Raw genomic sequence first — 21455 nt, forward strand, 5'->3', positions numbered from 1 at the left:
CCACATTCTTTTGGCAATCACCGTTTTCTTTCGTATCGCTCTCCTCCCACCAACCTTAAAGAAGGAGGTTTGGGTCGCATCGTCGTTCGTCACTCACCCCACATTCCTTCGCAATCCCTCGGCTGCTCCGCTTCACAGCTTCTTGATATCCTGGCATCTTATTCTCTGCGGCTTGACTGACCCTGACTTATTAACTGCAGTATTGCGTATTGCTAACAACACGTATTGTTACAGACATTTTATTCATCATTATTAAATAGATTCAACTAATTGCTCCGATTCCAAATAAGCTACTGCACCACCATTACTAGCAGTGGGGCGCCCGTAGGGCGCCCGGAGCAGCTAGTTGATTACATTTTTTGACAAAAATAGCATCAGTGTTCAATTGTTGAACATTTATAACATTTTTGATGCCGTAATCCTGCCTCACCACTCGTTCCGATATGAGGTACGTGGTCCGAGTCCCTGAGAAAAGTATGCCGTCGAATCCAGGCCTGACATACACTGCCGTATAGTTGTCCATATGAAAATGTTGAATTCCCGAAAGAAATTGTTTCCTTCTGCCGCCAACAGTTTTAGTGAAGGGTCTCCTCGTCTCTGTTTTTCATATAACACCAAACACCATAAAAAGGAAAATCAACTAATTTCGAAGAAAATTCCACAGAAAATTTCGGAAACAGATCAACTACATGATTCGCAACTGCGCGAAATGAAAATTGAAGAAAAACTCTATGATTTGTACAACCTTTTCTTTCCTTTTTTTTTGCAATTTATTTGGCTTCTATTTATTTATTTATCTATCTATTTATGTATCTATTTATTTATTTATTTATCTATCAATCCATTTATTGTTTTATTTATTTAATTATTTATCTATTTATTAATTTAGGAATCTGCAGCCATCTATACTGCCGTGATAGCGAAGAAAGCAGTAAGTGAAAAAATGAAGTTTTGAGAAAACGGGCTAGGAAACCTTCCGACCGGAAAATTTTACACAAGAAAGAAAGCGTTCTTTGTCCAATTGCCCGAAACAATCCTAGAAATCGCTTGGATATTGAAAATCGACTGAGAGAGAGATATGTGTATATATATGTTACGTACAGAATGTGTAATTGCCCAGTACATGAATTGGGCAGATTTTTGCTCATTTCATGAAATGGGAGATATATATATATATATTACATAAAAATTTTATTTTTTATTTTCATGCTGGGCAATGGGCCTATTGCTCAGCATGAATAAACTGATTTTGGACTTATGGAGGTTTTATAGTTTTATGAGTGGTGCTTGGCGTGGAGTGGAAACGGGGAACTAATGAAATGTTTAGCAGGCTCCTATTGGATGATGCTGACGCGGCAAAAACAGAACAACTTGAATTTAAAATAACGTGGGAACGATTGCTACATTTTCATCTTAACATCAGGATCAGGTGCTTGTGTGTGTTTTATAATATGTTGGATTTTTCCGGAAAAATGCGATGTATGATTGTTGCATGTCTGTAAGATGCACTGCTTTTGACGTCTCTGCCATTGTTCTCTATTTGGAGGATTTTAGGGGGGAAAAAAAAATACTCTCAAAGTATGGAACGATTTCCGTAACCCTTTAAAATAAACACAAGTAAAAATAAAAAAAAAAAGGCAGCGCATCGAGAAAAAAAAACGACCATGAAAAAAAAGTCAGCAAAAAAAAAAACCAACATTAAAAAAATAGACACTGATGCCGTTGAATGTTTATCTGTTGCCTGATGACTGGTGAGGCGGCAAATTCGAATTCGAATCTTACGCGGGAAATTCAAATTCCGGCTCGAATATGTAGGAAACAGACATAGAGTACATTGAGTCGTACTGTAAATGGAAGAGCTGGCGCCATGTTCTGCTCGACGAATTCCGAGCCCGGTGTGCGCCGAGTTCGGGTCACTTTTTCGATACATTTTCGATCCAAAAATTCCTTCAAGAACTGCACTTACGCGTCTTGTCCTCCAAGCCCCTTAAATTGTAATTAGATGTGTAAATATTCGGCCATTTTGGACATTTCGGGTTTTTTTAAAAATCTAACGTCAAATTCGTTTTTCTCGTGCGGAAATATCACAGATATACTGCACAGATACTACACTCTGCCAGAGTTTCAGGTAAACAGCCGACAGCCCGAGGTGCAAATTTTGGCCATTTTGAACTTTAAACGGCCGCCATTTTGGAACGGTTGGAGATATTATTGACTTCGGGTTGTGCGCGAAAATTTTTATATTATATGCTCCTTTGAATGAGGTACCACAAAGGGGGTCTACCCATTTGAAAAAAAAGTTAGGGTCCGTTACCCCCCTCCCCCCAGGGGGCTCCCTAAAAATTTTAGGGGGCAAACAGTAGCTTCCTTTGACCTAGGAACGTCCTCGAAGTTTCAAATCTCTACCTCAATTCGGTGAAAACTTAAAGGGGGAGGGGACTTTTCTAACACCCTGTAGGTACAAATACACATGTCTATACTACCGTGATAGCAAAGTGAGCAGTAAATGTCAAATTTTCGAAATCAAGTTTCCTTCAAAATTCGTCTAATCTCTTTTAGATTACATCACTGAAATAGCTAAAATAGCAAAATTCATCTTCATTATATAAAGACAAAACATATGAGAAAGCCGTAAGTGCGCAAAAAAGGACGTAGTTTCAGGTCAGACAGCAGTAAGTAACATTATTCCTCCAGAGAGCCAATGAAAACAGTGCTTCCAAGTAAAGTGACGCTATGCTGTCCTCCTCTGCCAATTTCTAACCTGAAAATGTGTTTATTATGTGTCCAAAACGCAATCACGAAAGTATGCAGAAGGTAGCATTTAGGGCTGTCTTGCCTAACAATAGGCCAATTGCATGCAGGAGATACAGCCGTGCGAATAGACTAATTAGAGGTTAAATGACACGAAAATTACGATGGTCACTTTAAAAAAGTCTGAAATACACTCCTTACTGCGCAATTTGCGTTGTTACGAACGCGCTTTTTCAAATTCCTCGCGTCTGGGGGCAGATTCCTACTCACCGGAAACGAGCAAACGGCGGGCTCGGTGATTTCCGGAAGATGCCGAGTCGTTGTTGTTGTTGTTGTTATTTTTTACTTTCTCGCTCCCATATTCCTTCAGTTTGTTTACAAACCCAACGTGATCTCTTATAGTGGTCAATATACGCTTTATGCGGTAACCAAATCGATCAACTTTTAAATATCCAACGCAATCCTTCTACATTTCATTTAACGATATCACGAGCTCCGATTTTTAGGTTATGTTGTCAGTTTTAGTTGACCGGAAATAGCCGCGAGTTGCCGTTAATTGTTTCCGTTAGAAAACTGCCCCCAGACGCGAGGAATTTGAAAAAGCGCGTTCGTAACAACGCAAATTGCGCAGTAAGGAGTGTATTTCAGACTTTTTTAAAGTGACCATCGTAATTTTCGTGTCATTTAACCTCTAATTAGTCTATTCGCACGGCTGTATCTCCTGCATGCAATTGGCCTATTGTTAGGCAAGACAGCCCTAAATGCTACCTTCTGCATACTTTCGTGATTGCGTTTTGGACACATAATAAACACATTTTCAGGTTAGAAATTGGCAGAGGAGGACAGCATAGCGTCACTTTACTTGGAAGCACTGTTTTCATTGGCTCTCTGGAGGAATAATGTTACTTACTGCTGTCTGACCTGAAACTACGTCCTTTTTTGCGCACTTACGGCTTTCTCATATGTTTTGTCTTTATATAATGAAGATGAATTTTGCTATTTTAGCTATTTCAGTGATGTAATCTAAAAGAGATTAGACGAATTTTGAAGGAAACTTGATTTCGAAAATTTGACATTTACTGCTCACTTTGCTATCACGGTAGTATAGACATGTGTATTTGTACCTACAGGGTGTTAGAAAAGTCCCCTCCCCCTTTAAGTTTTCACCGAATTGAGGTAGAGATTTGAAACTTCGAGGACGTTCCTAGGTCAAAGGAAGCTACTGTTTGCCCCCTAAAATTTTTAGGGAGCCCCCTGGGGGGAGGGGGGTAACGGACCCTAACTTTTTTTTCAAATGGGTAGACCCCCTTTGTGGTACCTCATTCAAAGGAGCATATAATATAAAAATTTTCGCGCACAACCCGAAGTCAATAATATCTCCAACCGTTCCAAAATGGCGGCCGTTTAAAGTTCAAAATGGCCAAAATTTGCACCTCGGGCTGTCGGCTGTTTACCTGAAACTCTGGCAGAGTGTAGTATCTGTGCAGTATATCTGTGATATTTCCGCACGAGAAAAACGAATTTGACGTTAGATTTTTAAAAAAACCCGAAATGTCCAAAATGGCCGAATATTTACACATCTAATTACAATTTAAGGGGCTTGGAGGACAAGACGCGTAAGTGCAGTTCTTGAAGGAATTTTTGGATCGAAAATGTATCGAAAAAGTGACCCGAACTCGGCGCACACCGGGCTCGGAATTCGTCGAGCAGAACATGGCGCCAGCTCTTCCATTTACAGTACGACTCAATGTACTCTATGTCTGTTTCCTACATATTCGAGCCGGAATTTGAATTTCCCGCGTAAGATTCGAATTCGAATTTGCCGCCTCACCAGTCATCAGGCAACAGATAAACATTCAACGGCATCAGTGTCTATTTTTTTAATGTTGGTTTTTTTTTTTGCTGACTTTTTTTTCATGGTCGTTTTTTTTCTCGATGCCGTGCCTTTTTTTTTTTATTTTTACTTGTGTTTACTTTATAGGGTTACGGAAATCGTTCCATACTTTGAGAGTATTTTTTTTTCCCCCCTAAAATCCTCCAAATAGAGAACAATGGCAGAGACGTCAAAAGCAGTGTATCTTACAGACATGCAACAATCATACATCGCATTTTTCCGGAAAAATCCAACATATTATAAAACACACACAAGCACCTGATCCTGATGTTAAGATGAAAATGTAGCAATCGTTCCCACTAGAGTCTCTTTAGTTCCCACGTTATTTTAAATTCAAGTTGATCTGTTTTTGCCGCGTCAGCATCATCCAATAGGAGCCTGCTAAACATTTCATTAGTTCCCCGTTTCCACTAGAGTCCAACGAACTACACCTCTAGAATGGCCGACCCAAAGACATAAAGACGGAGGGCTAAAAGCAAAAAATGAAGCTTCTAGAGCTTCTTTTCAATCACCTCTACTATTGGCTAGAGGATTGGCGGCGAAATTGGGACAAGTTTGAATTCAAATGTAGGGCGGGAACTGAATAAAATAATGGAGAATTTGCACGCAATTTTTTATTGCTTCATCTGAAAGTGCCTAATGAGCTGAGTTCGCAGCATTTTTCATAATTTTTTTCTGACATGGGAAATTGGAGAAAAATTGATTTAAAAGTGAGAAAATGCGCCGCCTTGTGACGTCATCTGGCGGCATTTCCCATTTAAACACATGTATTTTAGCAGAATCGGTTATTTTGTCATATCTCCTCTAATAATTGCTCAATTTATGAATCAAGGGTATCTTCGTGTTCAGTTCACTCAGAGGATTCCACTTAAACAGGAAATTCATCAAATTTCAGACCCTTGCAAATTCTCCATTGCGGAAACAAAGTATTTTAGGTTGATTTTTGCCCAAATCCAGGTACAAACTCATATTTTTTAAACTCTAGGTTAGTTTCCGTCCGTCGTCGACCGATTAATTTCATTTGGGAGTAACGTTGATCTAGAACTGTAACGGCCTGTTTGAACCTGCAGAACCACCATAAGCAGAAGAAAAACTAACTTTATCTGAGATTACTGCCTGTTACCGAGCAAAAGTAGGTGTATTATAATAGGACCCAGTCCCAACTTTCTTCATATATTCGTTTTAGGCATTTAAAATACGTTTCGAAGAAGAAATGTGGAAAAATCAAGAGGACAAGTTCAAATCAAATTTCCGTTTGCCGCCATGGATTCCCGCGCTCATTTACACACTCACACAAGCGCGCAGCGTCGAACCTAGCTTCACTTTTTCCCCGTGCTTTTAGATACGAGCGCTCCGTCTTTATGTCTTTGGGCCGACCAGTGTTAGAGACCCGGAACGTTTTGAAGTTGATATAGGTTAGGTTTACTTGGGCTCACACAGCAGGCTGCCATCTAAACCCATGTCAGACGCTGCCCACATTTTGCCGAATATTGTTGAATAAAGTGATAGCAATGAAAAGATTGCATAATAATCGCACCTCCAAAGGTTTTCTTAACTCAAAAAATAGGAACTTTGAAAGCGAACCTCAAAAAAAATGAAAGTTTACATAGGTTGAAATTTTCACATGTAATCCTTATGGGCAAGACGCAGCAGAAATGGAGATTGAGGTTAGCTATACTTGGGCTCCCACCCCCCTCCTGCCATCAAAAACCGGCCCTTGCGCGTACCGCAGGTTTGCTATCTCGCGGCCATTCTAGAGGTGTAGTTCGTTGCTAGAGTCCCTTTATGTTTCCACTCCGCGCCAGGCACCACTCATAAAACTATAAAACCTCCTTAAGTCCAAAATCAGTTTTTTTTCCGAATTTTCAAAAGGCATTGAATCTATATCTTTTCCCAAGTATATCAAAATGGTTGAGACTTTTAAATCGTGTTATTTAGCACTGAACAATAAACCTGTTAAAAAAGCAAAAACATAGAAAATGTATAGTTGTAGTGAACGCAGTGGAGTGTCGACAACACTCAACACTGCCATATCTTCTCTATGCTGTCTTGGTCTATGATGCTCCAACTCCCTCCTCCCTCCCATAGAGAAAAAAAAGGAGGTGTTTGCATCTTGAGGATTTGTACCCACCTACGTCATCAATGTAAACAAGACGCTCGTTGAGGGTTATGTTGACGCTGTAAAAACGGACCATAATGTCCGATTTTTTTACTTAAATCAACTCTTTATATAATTTCAAGCACTTTTTATAGAATGACTTTTTCTCTTAAATTACACCATTTCCAAGAAAATCGACAGGATAAAAACGTCGCTGTACCCAATGACGTCATCAAAGCTATAGATACTCTATGAAAAATTCCAAGATGCCCGAAATGCAAACACCTCCTTTTTTTTCTCTATGCCTCCCTCCATTTTGAAGATCAGTACAGTCAATTCCTACAGTAACAATCACCAAACATCGGCATTTTTTAAAGAAATCGTCCCCCTTCTTTGGAACTAATTCAATATTTTATTAGAAACTGCGCCAGTTGTGTTGTGTACTCCCACGCTGCAGAAGTGACGATTACTGATGCTTATCCAAATGAGTTTTAGTTATCCCGTGAGCCTTGCTGCATTATGAGTGCATTCCGCTTCACCGCCAGAGCAGCCTCTTGAACACCGTGAACATTTCATTGCTTGAACCGGTCCTCAACTCATTTCATCTCCTATGAATGTCGTTGGCGGCTACTTCCTATAATATCTCATCTTATTCACTAGCTTGAGTGATTCTGTACTTATTTTCAACTATTTCTTACTCAACTTCCATTTTCAACAGCCAGTCTCACAATGAGCGCAGAAGACAATTCATGGCGAAGCCCCCCTTTTCGTCAGAATGTTGTTCAGAAGATGTGAGTCAATTAAACTTTTTCTTTAAATTCCCCAATCTGTAGTTTTGAACGCTTTAAATTTATTTTAGAGGCGTGAGTGTATCCCATACGCTGAGCTCCATCACCCTGGAACTAGAGTACCTGTATAGCGAGAGTATGGACAGATCGCTTCATGGAGGGCTTAGGGCCCAAAAGTGCAGCCACCCTTCTAACCAACTTCTGACGCACTAAATTTCACTGCCAGTCGGTAGATTCTAATTCTTACGAAGATGGCTAGGAAAGTACTTAAATGAGCGTTCTTCCACAAAAATGAGTAAATTTATGCAAAAACTAAGTCAAATACGTGCTTTATAAACGATGGTTCGTAAGAATTGTATTCATAAATCGTTCTGGATAGTTGAAATTCATAGGTTGGCTGCATTTCTGGGCCCTAACTTTATTCGCGGAGGCATCGGTGAAGGCCTGATGGATTTTCGGAGTTTCACATCTGTCTATACTCTCGCTATACAGGTACTCTACCTGGAACAAGTATGTCTGAAGTATCATACCTAAAACAATGCACTTCAATAGACAAGCATTGATTCAGTATACCTTCATGTCGTAGGCAACTAGCAATCTCAGGTAATTTACACTCAGCCGGCAAATTGCCTACTATTTGTCCTTTGCCAAGACAAAAGGTACTGATGGTGTAAGTCGGCAATCACACCTCTCGTTTCCGGTGTCTGAAAATCTTTGCCTCTATGTTATTTTTTTTAAGAAGAACAAATTGACATCATTCCTTGAAGGTTTTGCAGAATTTACTTTGTACAGAGAAGAAAAATCCTGGCACTCTTAAAAAATTGCTGTCTAGTATTTTTCCGTTTAATAAATAAAGTATGACAGGAAGTCTGAGACGTCGCAAACCAAGTTATGTGATTGCTAACTTACACCGTTGATATGTATACTGCTTAGGCAATAATGAATTGAAAAATGACGAAAGAATGAGACTCGATGCTGAAGTGGCAAAAGGAAAAACCGGGAACACTGAACTTATGCAGATCTTCGATGAGCAACAAAAAGAAGGAATTTCAAGGTTGACTGTTTAGTACATAGGTATCATGGGTGGCGGTAGCCACCTCCGGACAAAGTCTAAACCCGACAACACCGGAAGGCGTCCAAGCGAAAAAGGTGGCAGCCAACCATAGACACACGTAACTCCCTTATTCTGAAAATTGATTCGGTTCGAACTCGACTGCAGCCCAAACGACGGCACGGATTCCAACGATCTTGGTGTCTACTGACGCACCTAAATTGGGCCTACTAAGTGGGAAAGTGTCATCTAGATCCATCGAGTTTTCAAAAAGTTATAAGCACTTAAAGGCCCAAAATGACAAATATTTTTTGTTACATGGGCCGTTTAGTAGCGGGAAACCGACATGATCACCTTTCACAACAGATTTCTTGCTTACACGGCCATAGATTCTAATGGAACCTTCACAGGCACTGCTTGAAGATATAAGGATTTCATTTCTACCACATTTACCTAATAGGGTTTCAATGCTCGGATAATTCAGCATCGGCAAATAACTTTCAAAATTTTAGGTACAATGTTTTGAATTTTAGAAAATATCCGGTAGTGGTTCAATGCCATTGGTCGATTCCGTTCAGTTCAGCCAGTCTAGCCCGTGTTTCAGGAACGAAATTTCCCTCGTCACCAACTTCCAACTCCAACAAGCTGAGAACAGATTTATGGTTTAATTATAATATAAGAGTTCAATTCTCTGTAGAAGCTAACTAATATTTATTCACTCTTATATTATTACGTCGCACGTCTTCTGCCAGAGCCCGATACACTATTTCATTAGTTTCTCTTAAAATGTTCAAGTGAATAAGTGATGTCTTTATTCAGAAGTGAGGTTATCAGTCCGTGTATCTGTCTGACCCAAGCATCAATAAATGTAATTCAGGTAAATTACGGCGATAAAAGGACATCAAAGTTGTGCCAAACTATCAAAAGGAAGCAGGATTTACACCACAGTTTGCATTCTCGTGACTAACAGCATCCGAATATTTCCCTACCATGCACACCAATGGATCGAAGGGAGAGCCCATTACTCTCAATTTTTAATTACATTATTGTTTTCCTCAAGTCACGAATGCTAGTTTCCATATCTTGAAGAGATGTAGTCGTTTTCAGTGGACCATATCAGTCTCAAAAAAGATCTAAAAATTACTGTAATATGAGCCTTCGCCCATCACACTACTTGCGACACGGTCACTACGCTCTGACCAAAATTTATTCGCTTTAAATTTTGCTTTCAACCTACGTGCTCTGGAGTGCTTGTGCTTTTCCTAAGTGTATGTTATTGACATTAAGATCTTGTGTTCTTCATGACTAATCTTGGAAAGCTTTCGCCTCTTACCGTTGCTTGTTTACATTATGGGGATATGCGGGGATGCGAGGTATAATTCAATCACTAAGTCAACTTTATGTCCCTAAATCAGAGATCTTTGACGATGAGTATTAGCTCAAATTTGGTTTTCTTCGAGTCTCTTTGATTTTGCGTCAGAAGTTGTTAGAAACACCATGTGGCCAGTCAATGTGTAACAAAGTCTTTCATGAAAGGTATGTACTCGTTCTATTTTCTCAGCTTGATGATTACTATAAAATCAAGAATTTATATTGCTGCATAAATCGCTGGGCCAAGTAAGTACATAGCGCCCATTCCTTCTCTATTTTAACATATGAAAACTTGATGTAAACATATCAAATAGTGAGGTTATGTTATGGACTTACACTGGTGGTGCAGCTTCCGACTGTTAGATAATAAACCCTTAAATGCCATCCGGCTAACTTAGCTGCGTCCATAGACACCAAGATCGTTGGAATCCGTGCCGCCGTTTGCTCTGAATTCCATTCTATATCGAATCAATTTTCAGATTAGGGAAGTTAGGTGTGACTAAGAGTGTCCGCCACCCCTTTGCTATAGGGACTTTAGTAGGTCGTCATTTTCCTCCACCGGGGGTGGCTACCGCCACTCTTGATGTGAAAATATTGTGGTGTTGTTGGTTGTTGTGTCACAGAAGTATTCCATCTTCGCCTAGTGAGTTTCTAGCATAATTACTCCAGTGAAACAGTGCACTCTGAAATTAATGGAGCGTTGGGTCTATGTATGGTTTGCGTGCCTACCCAGTAACCAAACCATGTACTGTGTTCCATTAAGAAATGGAATAAATGTAATCGGGTGAATCAAAGCCAAAAAAGATTAGACCAATCGGTAGCGTTCATGATCAAAAAGTTTGCGCCTAGGTACCAACTGCGGAACATGCTCTGATGAAGAGTTTGGGGGTGGTGTTTTTAGTCCGACAGCGGACAACAAAATTACTAGGAATTCTTGAACTACCAGGTAACTGAGAGGTAGCCTTCATTATCTTTTATGAATCAAAAGACTCCATTACAATTTAAATGCTTACTTCATGCGAGTTATATGATTCAACAAATTATGTGGTGAAGCGACTCTAAGGAAAGTAAATCAAAATATTCTCCGCCAGTGTCAATATAGGTATACTGTATTAAGAGTGGCAGTAGCCACCCAGTGGTATTACAGTGTAGTATTTGCAACAAGTTTTTCTCTTTTTCAATTAATTTTCTGACTGAGGCCATTGTAACTTGAGGTTGAAATTCAGTCGATTATTACCTGAATCGCTCAAGTTCAACGGAGTGCATAATAGGTATATGTACAATTTTCTTATCTTCATGTTTCAAGTCACATTCCTAGACGTTATACTCTGTTAAAAGAAAAAATACTTTTGTGGCCAATGGAGCTTGGCTTAACGCACACTTTTATTGATAAATTAAATACCTCTTACAGGAAATACTTTTTATAATGAGTGAACCAAAAAAAAAAAAAAAATAATTTTAACTCTTTGAATGGACTTTCCACTTAGTGGTCTCACTGTTATTTAATTTAAAATTTTAGTGGCTGAATGTAAGTATGTCCAACAGTTGAGTTAAACGCAGTAAAAATTGCAGAATTAATGTTGAAACTTTATGAGTGAGGAATAATTTATGCGGCAAAAGAAGTTCATTCTAAGTAGCCTACACTATGACAATTAATTAGTAATCCATCAGTTTTTAAAACATTAAGTACCCTATTTCGATGAGAGAAGTTTAAACTCACCAAAACATCAGGTAACTTTTATTGATTGCAAACTGAATCACCCCCTATTAATGTTTAGTTGATCAAACAAGGAGTTCCAGTTCTGCTCATTGATAATATTATTCTCAGTTTCTCTGTCTCCAGCCAAATGTTTCATTAGCTTCACATCATTCCAAAAACGACCTGATGTAAAAACTACAAAAAACCCCAAAAAACTTCCAGATTCTAAGGGGTAAAGTATCCGGCCAAAGTCTTAAACTTGTTGAACCAAATTTTCTTATTACTCCTAAAAGAAAATTAAAAATTATACTTTACTGAAAATCGAATGTGGGGCCCCTTCATTTATGAGTGATGCAACAGTCATGACGTGTAAGTATGTTTAGCCCTTGCAGGAGCCCCTATTCCTCACCTATTTGCATTTTTATCTAAAGTAAAAAAAAATTGTCAGTATGGATTGATCTGAGCCTTCTATGTGCTCCAAAACAATATGAAATATTTTATCGCACAAAGTCCAATATTTTTCGATTCAGGCGCTACAAATGCTTTTAAAAGATCATGAAAAAAAATAGTCAATGGGCTGGCTAAAGTCCAGTATTTTTCTTGAGAATAGTCTCCTCCTTCAATGAGTGATGCAACAATTGCGACATTTTTGTATGAAAAGCCCTTGCAGAAGCCTTTTTATTTGACTCAGCTAAATTTTTAAGAATCACTGACGTGTCCGCAAAAATGCGTAAAAAAGACAGGTCACTGAAATTAATACTTCGTAGAGATATCTGAGGATCCATGTCAAAACCCTCTTACCTATTCTACGCTGCGTAAAAAATAAAAACGCTATTTTCAAGCATGATTTTTGTTCTTTTACATATTCATTAATTTTCTCTTAAAACAATTTTCAATATCTAGGTAATCTGGAGTCCTTTTCGTGACGATCAGTTCATTCCGCAGTTGTATATGATACAATGTTATGATAGCTTCCATTTACATGCATATTAAACTGCAGCATCATAAGTTGAGATTAAAAATATTATACAATAAATAAGTTTTGGGAGAAAGCAAAGGAAGAATGATACGCACGAAAAATACGCTGCAAGCAATCTTCCAGCAAGCAGAGGGGACAAATACTAATAATTACAGTAAGAGCATTTTTGTGGACACGTCAGTGATTCTTAAAAATTTAGCTGAGTCAAATAAAAAGGCTTCTGCAAGGGCTTTTCATACAAAAATGTCGCAATTGATGCATCACTCATTGAAGGAGGAGACTATTCTCAAGAAAAATACTGGACTTTAGCCAGCCCATTGACTATTTTTTTTCATGATCTTTGAAAAGCATTTGTAGCGCCTGAATCGAAAAATATTGGACTTTGTGCGATAAAATATTTCATATTGTTTTGGAGCACATAGAAGGCTCAGATCAATCCATACCGACAATTTTTTTTTACTTTAGATAAAAATGCAAATAGGTGAGGAATAGGGGCTCCTGCAAGGGCTAAACATACTTACATGTCATGACTATTGCATCACTCATAAATGAAGGGGCCCCACATTCGATTTTCAGTAAAGTATAATTTTTAATTTTCTTTTAGGAGTAATAAGAAAATTTGGTTCAACAAGTTTAAGACTTTACCCATTAGAATCTGAAAGTTTTTTGGGGTTTTTTGTAGTTTTTGTATAGTTCTAGAAGAACCTCGCTCACCACAAGACAATAGGAAGGAACCCCTACCGTTGTGTTCATGGTACTATGTCACAATGTCAAACATCCCACCGGAGCTATGTGACTATTTACATTCAGAATGGCAGTGCAGAGAAAAAGGAAAGAGGAAGAGGTGCCAATAATGAAATTGATTGTGCAGATGAGGAACTGACAGCTCCTTCAAAGCGTGAGAGACAAATTCAGGAGAAAAGAAGTAAATCAAGTGAAAGCTGCAGAAAAAATGCAAGAGAGAACCAACTTCTTGCATGGCCTCTTGAAAGGGATTGAAGAAGTGTAATTCCTCAACTTCAAAAACCCAGTGCTGCACCAACCAGTTGAAACAACAGTTGCTGCTTTATTCTACAACACATGGAAACAAATAAATTTCAATGAAGTTCTAAATTCTAATGACTCGTTTGATTTATTTTAGAACAAAAAAAAAATTAAAAATCACAATTAAATTTCATTACAATTCTTAAGTGTAAATTATGCTTTTAATTTAAATTCTAATGCCGTGCTTCGTGAACTTTTAAAACCGAAAAATTGCAACTAGCCACCTGCTTAACAACATAATATCACACCAAACTTCAAGGAAAAACCTCATTGTCTCATAATTTTTCAATTCATCACTCGCAGCTCGCAGATTGCCTGAGATTGCTAATTGCCTGTGACCTACACATTGATTTATCCACGTTTTCAGCATTGAAAATTGTCATCATTGTTTTTTTTTAAGATTCATTTGGATGTGACCAATTTAGAATCCCTATCCTATCCTCTATATTACCTGACACCTGACCAAAGTTCTGAATCAGGTTTGTTCCTAAATGGGTTACATACTTAAACTGAGCTAAAAAGTCAGACCAGAATTACCGCCATCTCCTCTTGTCAGGTTAGGATGCAGTACATTCTATTCATTTTAGAGTCCACAACAATCAGTGATCCGAACTCATTTTTAAGTTTTAGGAGCCACATTGACTTTTTCCATTTATATCTTGGCGCATTTAGTGAAAAGTTGATGTAAGATGATTTAGTTAGAACGAAATCGTGAATATTTGGAAAAGCTTTTACATGTATTACTGAAAGTTCTGAGCTTTTTCAGTTTTTTGAGTCATGAAGAGATCAAAATAAACTCAAAATTCTACTTCAAAGTTCAAAGAGAAAATTTAAGTAAGTACCAAGTAACTTTGCAGAATGAAGCAAATAACAACCCCATACTGTGTCGCCACACCGCAGCAAAGTCGCGTGCGCAACTCTCCTCGACTGCCAGGCTGGTGGCGCAACGTTCCTACCAAATATTGCATGTATAAATGTCGCAAAATTCCCTTTCCAGCGTAGTATTTATGAAACTGGCACTTATCTAGTTCAATTTCACAAAATTGCCGATTTTTGGTCAGCCTCCTTTAAGCTCACTGGCATCAACCTCATGACCTGAACATGTTGCGTAATGTGTAAATTTCTTCTGTAGAAGAAGAATGAATACTTATTATTGTGTATTTCTTTCTTAAAAATCATCATTAGTTTTTCCTAATAGTAATTTTTTCACTGCTTTTTTCACAGAGAAGAAGCTGTTAGAAGCTCAGGGATGACGCCAAGCAGAAACAGTTTGGAAATGGAAAATCATGTTTATCAAAAGGCCAAAACAAAGGTACTGAATTAAGTAGTGTTGCTGTTAGTTTAGTGTGATTTTAAACTCAATATTCTGATGATCTACTCACTCATGGATCTTGAGGAAATAATATGACATCTGACTCCTCACCAGCCGCTGAATGTGTCAGTTGTGCCAGTCACAGAATCTTGTTTTGATGCATAATTCTTGTAGATTAGCTAAAAATAATAAGATCCGTCTGAACAGCAACTTTCCTTGTTCAATATTAACCGAGATATCCCCCTTTGAAAAGACGGGTTTTTACGTCATCCACCGCGGTAGTGACACAGTGGTCTCTTCCACCTTGCCTTTATCCAAGTTTCAGGTTGAATAGCTGGTGCAAATGTGCGTCCCACTTACTGATGAAAGTAAGGTGGAAGAAACCAAGGGTCTCATCAACGCAGTGGATGACGCCAAGAACTCGACTTTTCAAAGGGCAATATTGTCAGTGACCAGCACAACTGACCCATTCTTTGTATAAATTGGTTAAAATCTTAGCTTAGGGGGGATGAAGGAAAGGAGGAAGGACGCTTATATTAGGTAATTATTTTTTACGAAATTGACTCAAACTGCACATTAGATGTTCATAATTTCAAAAAATTTCTATAGGAAGCCCCCAGACTCCCCCCTCCCCACCTACGAGGTCTGTTAGATTAGAAACCGAATTTTGGTGATAACTAGCCCACAATATGTCCGAATTAGATTTTCTTGGTCTTTCCTAATAGCTGATAATATACTAAAGAACGCAAGGTTCACAGATTTTGTTTATTATGATCAGTGTTCATTCTGTGTCACCAATATGAGTAAGTCAGGTGTGTTCTGCGATTTTTATCATGCGATCACTGACATTGCAAAGATTTAACATTAAATTTTGTTTTAAATTCGGTAAACCTTGTACCGAAACTTTTGGTATGCTAAGTAAAAGTTACCAAGATCATTGTATTGAGTTGTTCTCACTGTTTTGAGTGGGTTAAATGATTCAAAACTGGTCAGAAGTCCGTCGAAGATGAGGAGCATGGGAATCGACCATCAGCGGCAACTGACATTTGCCACATGGAAGAAGTGCAGGCAAAAGTGCTCGAAAAAAGTCGTCTCGAGCTTGCTGAACAGTGTAATATTTCTGAAGGCTCTGTATGACAGTTTTGATTGAATATGTAGACATGCGTCGAGTTTCAGGTACACTTGCCCCTTGATTGTTATACGTTGAACAAAAATCCAATTGCATGTCAATTTCCCCTTAGCTGCTTGAATGTTCCACTATGGTCCACAGACTGGATTTAACGGAACTTTATTCGAAAATGCACTGCACCGCCATAAAAGGTGTTGGATCTTATGATTTTTGGGTCGCTGATTTCATTATACATCTTAGTTAAACAAAATATTAACATCCTGACCGAGAAACTTAACTTCAAATGTAATTTCTGGCGCTTTTCAGATTGAAGATTTTTTCCACCCTATTTTGACATGTATAAAAATAATAACAAAAATGTCTGTCGGTCGAGATTAGGTTATTCTTATGTATTTTTAGGCGGTAAATCCGAATATGACCTCCGTTTTTGTCCATTACCCTTCAATTTTTCGGAAAAACCGATTTTACCCGGAAAAGCTCGTTCTCCAAGGAAAATTGAATTTTCCGGGATAATGAGGGATAATAGGAAAAATCTGAGGCCACATTCGGGTTTAGCAAGTCAGAATGCATAATAATCGATGTATCGCACATCAAAATCATTTTTAAAATGTATTTTTAACACACTTAGAGTCCGGAAAAGGTTTTACCCAAAAGGCTCGGGAAAATCGGCATTATCGGAGAACTGGAGGGTGATAAAAAAAAACCTAGGTCATATTCGGATTTAGCTAGAGTCCCTTTATACCCAGATTTAAGACAACTCACTTTTGGTTGGGCTGAAAGTGGCCTAAAAAAAAATCCAATTCTGATTGGTTCTCGCTCATGGAGGCCGAAACGAGTGCACCAAGATGGCGGTACCTCGAATGTGAACAAGAATAATGAAAATATTACCTAATTGTGGTTTATCAAGAGTAAATTGTTATTTCCATCGGTCCAAAATGAAAATAGATTAAGAAATTATTCACAAACCAATCTCATTTTCTTTTTAATTAATCAATTTGTTGATGTTGTTGTTTTTGTTTGACAGACATCGCAGGATTCCTGATCCTTATCCCTCAATATCGTTCGTTTGGGTGCACTCGTTTCGGCCTCCATGGCCAGACAAGGCCGGCTGCCAGTCAGCTGATAATCGAGTTGTCTTAACTCTGGGTATAAAGGGACTCTAGATTTAGCAGCTTAATATACATAACAGAATCTCTTTACCGCGGGTCCAGTATAATTTATCAACATGAATTGCAATTATGGCAAAAATACGTCAAATTTGCTCATTTTCCCGGGAAAAAGTCGCTTTTTCGGAAAAGCGAGAGGTTATAAGAAAAACCATGGTCATTTTCGGACTCAGTAGATCAAAATATATCGGAATACTTTCATTTTGTACCGATATAAAAAACAGTTGCAAAAACGCCAAAAATGCATGGAATATTCCACATTTTGATGCACGGAGGTGCACTCCGAAAAAAATTCATTTCGACCATTAGGCGACAAAAGGCGACATTTAAATTGGCCTCATTTTGAACTTAAGGATATGTAGAACAAGATTTTTCAATCCGCAAAGCATTAACTAGAATTAAAAAAAAGTTGGAGCTTCCTAAAAATTACGAATTTCACTGATTTCTATCATTTTTTGGCGTATGTTTGCAGCGTTAAAAAGCATACAAATTTCAGTTCAAAATTAATGAAACTGGGTGAAAAGGAAGTCACTTGCCACCAGGTGGAACCATGTTGCCCAAAAATTTACATAGATGATGCGTAACTCGGTAAAATAAACACCTTGTAACGCACCAACGAATGCAGCCCACAATCAGCTAATGAAGACCTGTCGCGCGCTCTGTTGTTAGGGTCCGTCACAATCTTATAAATCATTATTAGTCGATGAAAACTTAGGTGACGATCCATGGGAGTATGTATGATAAAACTGTAGTGCCAAACTTTAATTTTTCCCACCCTCAAAATTTGACTAAAGTTCCGTTAAATAGGGTCTGTGGACCATAGTGCGTTCTAACAATGATCCTACATTTTTGGATAGGATAATTTTTGGTGATAAAACTTGAGGGTACAGCTACATTATGAAGATGAAACTCCAATCATCCTTGTGGGTTGAAAAAGGTAGTGCAAGACCGAAAGAAGAGAGACAAAGTTGGTCAAACATAAAAGTCGCAAAACACCCATGAGGTTGCCCTACTTCAAGCCACATACCAACGAAGCTAATCAGGATTTTTCAAATTTGTGATCATAGCGCTCTTAAGTATATTTCCAGCTATCAGGAAAGTTTAAGAAGACCTAATTCGGACGCATTGCGGGCTAGTTATCACCCAAATCCAGTTTCTAATCTAACAGACCTTGTATGTCTGTATCCAAAACCACCTATGGAATAGGCTCCTATGCTATGGCACCAACAGGGGTGCAGAAAGTTCCACAACTCTGACTGTTTGCCTCAATCTGGTGTTTTTGCTTTATGGTCACATTTCGAATTTTTAAAATGCTTGATTTCTTGGTAAAATATGCAAATGGTCACACTTTTTAAAAGCATTGTGAGGAGAAAAGATAAAAAAGAAGGAAATAAAGTCAATGTGTAATGTTCTAATGACTCGAAATTTGCTACACTGTTGCAACTACTGTTTACCAACAACTTATCTTTGAGATTTTTGGAAGCAAATTGGAGCTTAGCTCCATTCTGCAACAAACAATGAAGTGATCAGAAATGAGACCTAGGTACTTAAAGTTGTGAAGACAATTGGTAATTTTTTTTTTTTTTTTTTTTTTTTTTTTTTTTTTTTTTTTTTTACAGGAGGAATACCTAGGTTTTGTTGCACGGCTAATTCTCCATGTGCGGGAAATAGGTAAGTTTTTATGCTTCAATATGATACTTGATACTGTAGGAATGGCACGTTACCCGTGAAATAACGGAAACACGTATCTGGTTTGCAGTGTTTTAGGATCCCCACTATTTTATCAATTGAGAACCAATTCCAATCCACACAGGTCAGTCATTGGGCATCATTTTAGTCGCCTGTCCTTCACTTGATCCCAGCCAGTGTGACATTTCATTGGCCGCTTCCAAAAGAAATGCGTTTCATTTAAACTTCATGCCACGATGTGCAGTAAGGATCACAAAATTCCTCAATGGAAATGACTAACCAGTGCGGATTGGTCTAGATGAAAACAAACCAAAACTGTTGCCTAAAATCTTCTTAAATTATTCTTCACAGGAAAAAAATCAGCGAAGTTTTCAAGAAATGACCTTGAGTATTTTCCCATGCCAAAATTTAAGTGTGATAAGAAGTCCCAAATCGAGATACGCATTCCTGCAGTTTCACCACTAATGTACTTCTCTCATTAGGCACTGTTGGTTCACTTTCAGTTTTTAACAAAGTGAGAGGATTCTTTTTAGGGGTTCATGTAGATAAAACTGACTAATCACACTCCAGTATTAACCAGTAAAAACAGTTTCATCACCAAGTTTAATTAAGTCCTATCTTCTATTTTTTTTCCAAAAAATCTTAGTGGCATAATAAAACTTCACCTGCCCATGTCAGTGAAAAAGAGAATCTGTTGACTGGAGACAAAACAGAGCAAAAAATCATAAAAAGCTTTTTTTTATTTCAATATTGTTGCTTCTGAAGAGCAGTGCAAAAATGCAATATCCGGCACAAGCTCAGAAATTATGTTGCCCTTCTTGACACGTAAAATCACAAGTAAGCGTGGATTTTTACAGAAGAAATATTCGACAGACAAAGAACCATGATAAAGAGATCAATGTGCAAATTTTTTACACAATTTCAACTGAAATTGATTTTTCTTGATAGCTGATATGGTACCAATCTTCATGATTGTAAGCACCAAATGTCATGCAATCCTCAGCCCAAAGCCAAATATTTACCTTTATGGGAGGAATGAATGGATGCCCATAGAAATAGAAAAAGTACTCAATTTCAACGTCGATCGGGAATTAGTGAAGGCGTATGAGAAATGTGTTAATGATCAGATATTCTCTTTGTTTTGTGCGTTAGTTCTATCAGTTATCCTGAAAGTCATGCAACAAGTGACCTTACTAAAGAAAAATAGTAAAGCAGGGAGAACAGTTTTCCAAACAACCGTTGTGTGAGAGGAGTGTGAAGTATTGTTAGAGATAGTAGTAACTAGGGGTAGATAGCTGTGAAAAAGGACCTTGAATGTCGTAAAATATTTTTGAAAAATTCCCTCAAGCATCTTTACATAACGGCTAACTCTTGTTGCCTCCTCACTATGTACTATGTGTCAAACTTCCATGAGACTTGTACATGAGGGTTTGGGAAAATTATCCAGATATTGTCTTATTTTAGTTCAGTTGCACATTTTTGGGAGACAGCACATTCTGTTTGGCAAATCACAGTGCAAGAATGTCTGTGCTAATAATTTGCTAATTGCGGGGCTCAATTGCTCTCAGGGCCCACAAGAGAGTCCTGTACAAAATTCTAAGCCCTTTAATAAATTTTAAAGAGGTAACAAATGAATTGGTCTTTTGTATTAACATACTTAGGTGATCCTATAAGAATCTCCTGGAAATTTTTCAAGCATGGATACTGAAACTACTCCTACTACTATACTGGAAGTTAACTCTTCATCTGTCAAGAAGTTTGACAAAAATAATTTGAAATGTTCAAAGTGTAAGAGTTAAGTTCATTTTCATTTATTAATCATCTCAATTCACAATGAATTGGCTTCAAATGTGTGCAAAGATTCAAGTAGTTTGAACCACTGATTACCGTAATATGGGGTGAATGGGAACAGGCGGGTGAATAGGGACAATTTTGATTTATCTCCGTTCTTCAGTCATTACTTGGTAAGTTTGGCACCTACAGAACTCATTTTTGCCGAAAATGCATAGTTTGGCATCCTCTTTACTCAACCGGTGTAATCGGTGTTGTTTAGTGAAAACATAAAAGGTCAACATAACCTCAAAACCAGACCTTGAAAAAAAGCGGTGAAACAAGCGTGATAACGTCCCATGCCAGTGGATCACGGATTAAAAAAAAATTGTTTTTTTTATGTTATCACATTTTGACATCATTAGTTACCTTGCTCATCACCAAAAATGATGTTTGCTGGATATTCAGGTGGTTTAAAAAATATTTTTCTCCAAAAAACGAGCAGTTGGGAGTCTGAGTATCATAGATTCAGGCACTGGGAAGGGGCTTTCTTTGAAATTTTCCGCCTCTTATCACACCCTTTGGAATACTTTTATGTACCTATTTTATATTCTAAGGCTTTTGAATACTGCCTTGGTTTAATTGAGGAATTTATCTTTCAGATCTCACAATGATCAGGGCGTAAAGGACAATTGTCATCTGTTTGCTTCTTTA

The 21455-nt window shown here is 38.0% G+C and overlaps 1 protein-coding gene across 4 annotated transcripts in view; it reads left to right on the forward strand.

Annotated features, from left to right (window-relative positions):
- The first annotated feature begins 6725 nt into the window (after window positions 1-6725).
- The window catches only part of LOC109040028 (mediator of RNA polymerase II transcription subunit 15), a 43550-nt gene continuing 28820 nt past the window's right edge, over window positions 6726-21455 (forward strand). For 3 of the 4 annotated variants that reach the window (XM_019055788.2, XM_019055789.2, XM_072297330.1), the window contains exons 1-3: window positions 6726-7534; window positions 14900-14987; window positions 18902-18953. In XM_019055788.2, coding sequence (XP_018911333.2) covers window positions 7473-7534; window positions 14900-14987; window positions 18902-18953 — 202 coding nt within the window. In that variant the 5' untranslated portion in view covers window positions 6726-7472. The remainder of the gene's footprint in view (window positions 7535-14899; window positions 14988-18901; window positions 18954-21455) is intronic. The other variant, XM_019055787.2, reaches the window with a different exon arrangement.

Source organism: Bemisia tabaci, chromosome 2 (assembly GCF_918797505.1).
Source record: "Bemisia tabaci chromosome 2, PGI_BMITA_v3".
Taxonomy (NCBI): domain Eukaryota; kingdom Metazoa; phylum Arthropoda; class Insecta; order Hemiptera; family Aleyrodidae; genus Bemisia; species Bemisia tabaci.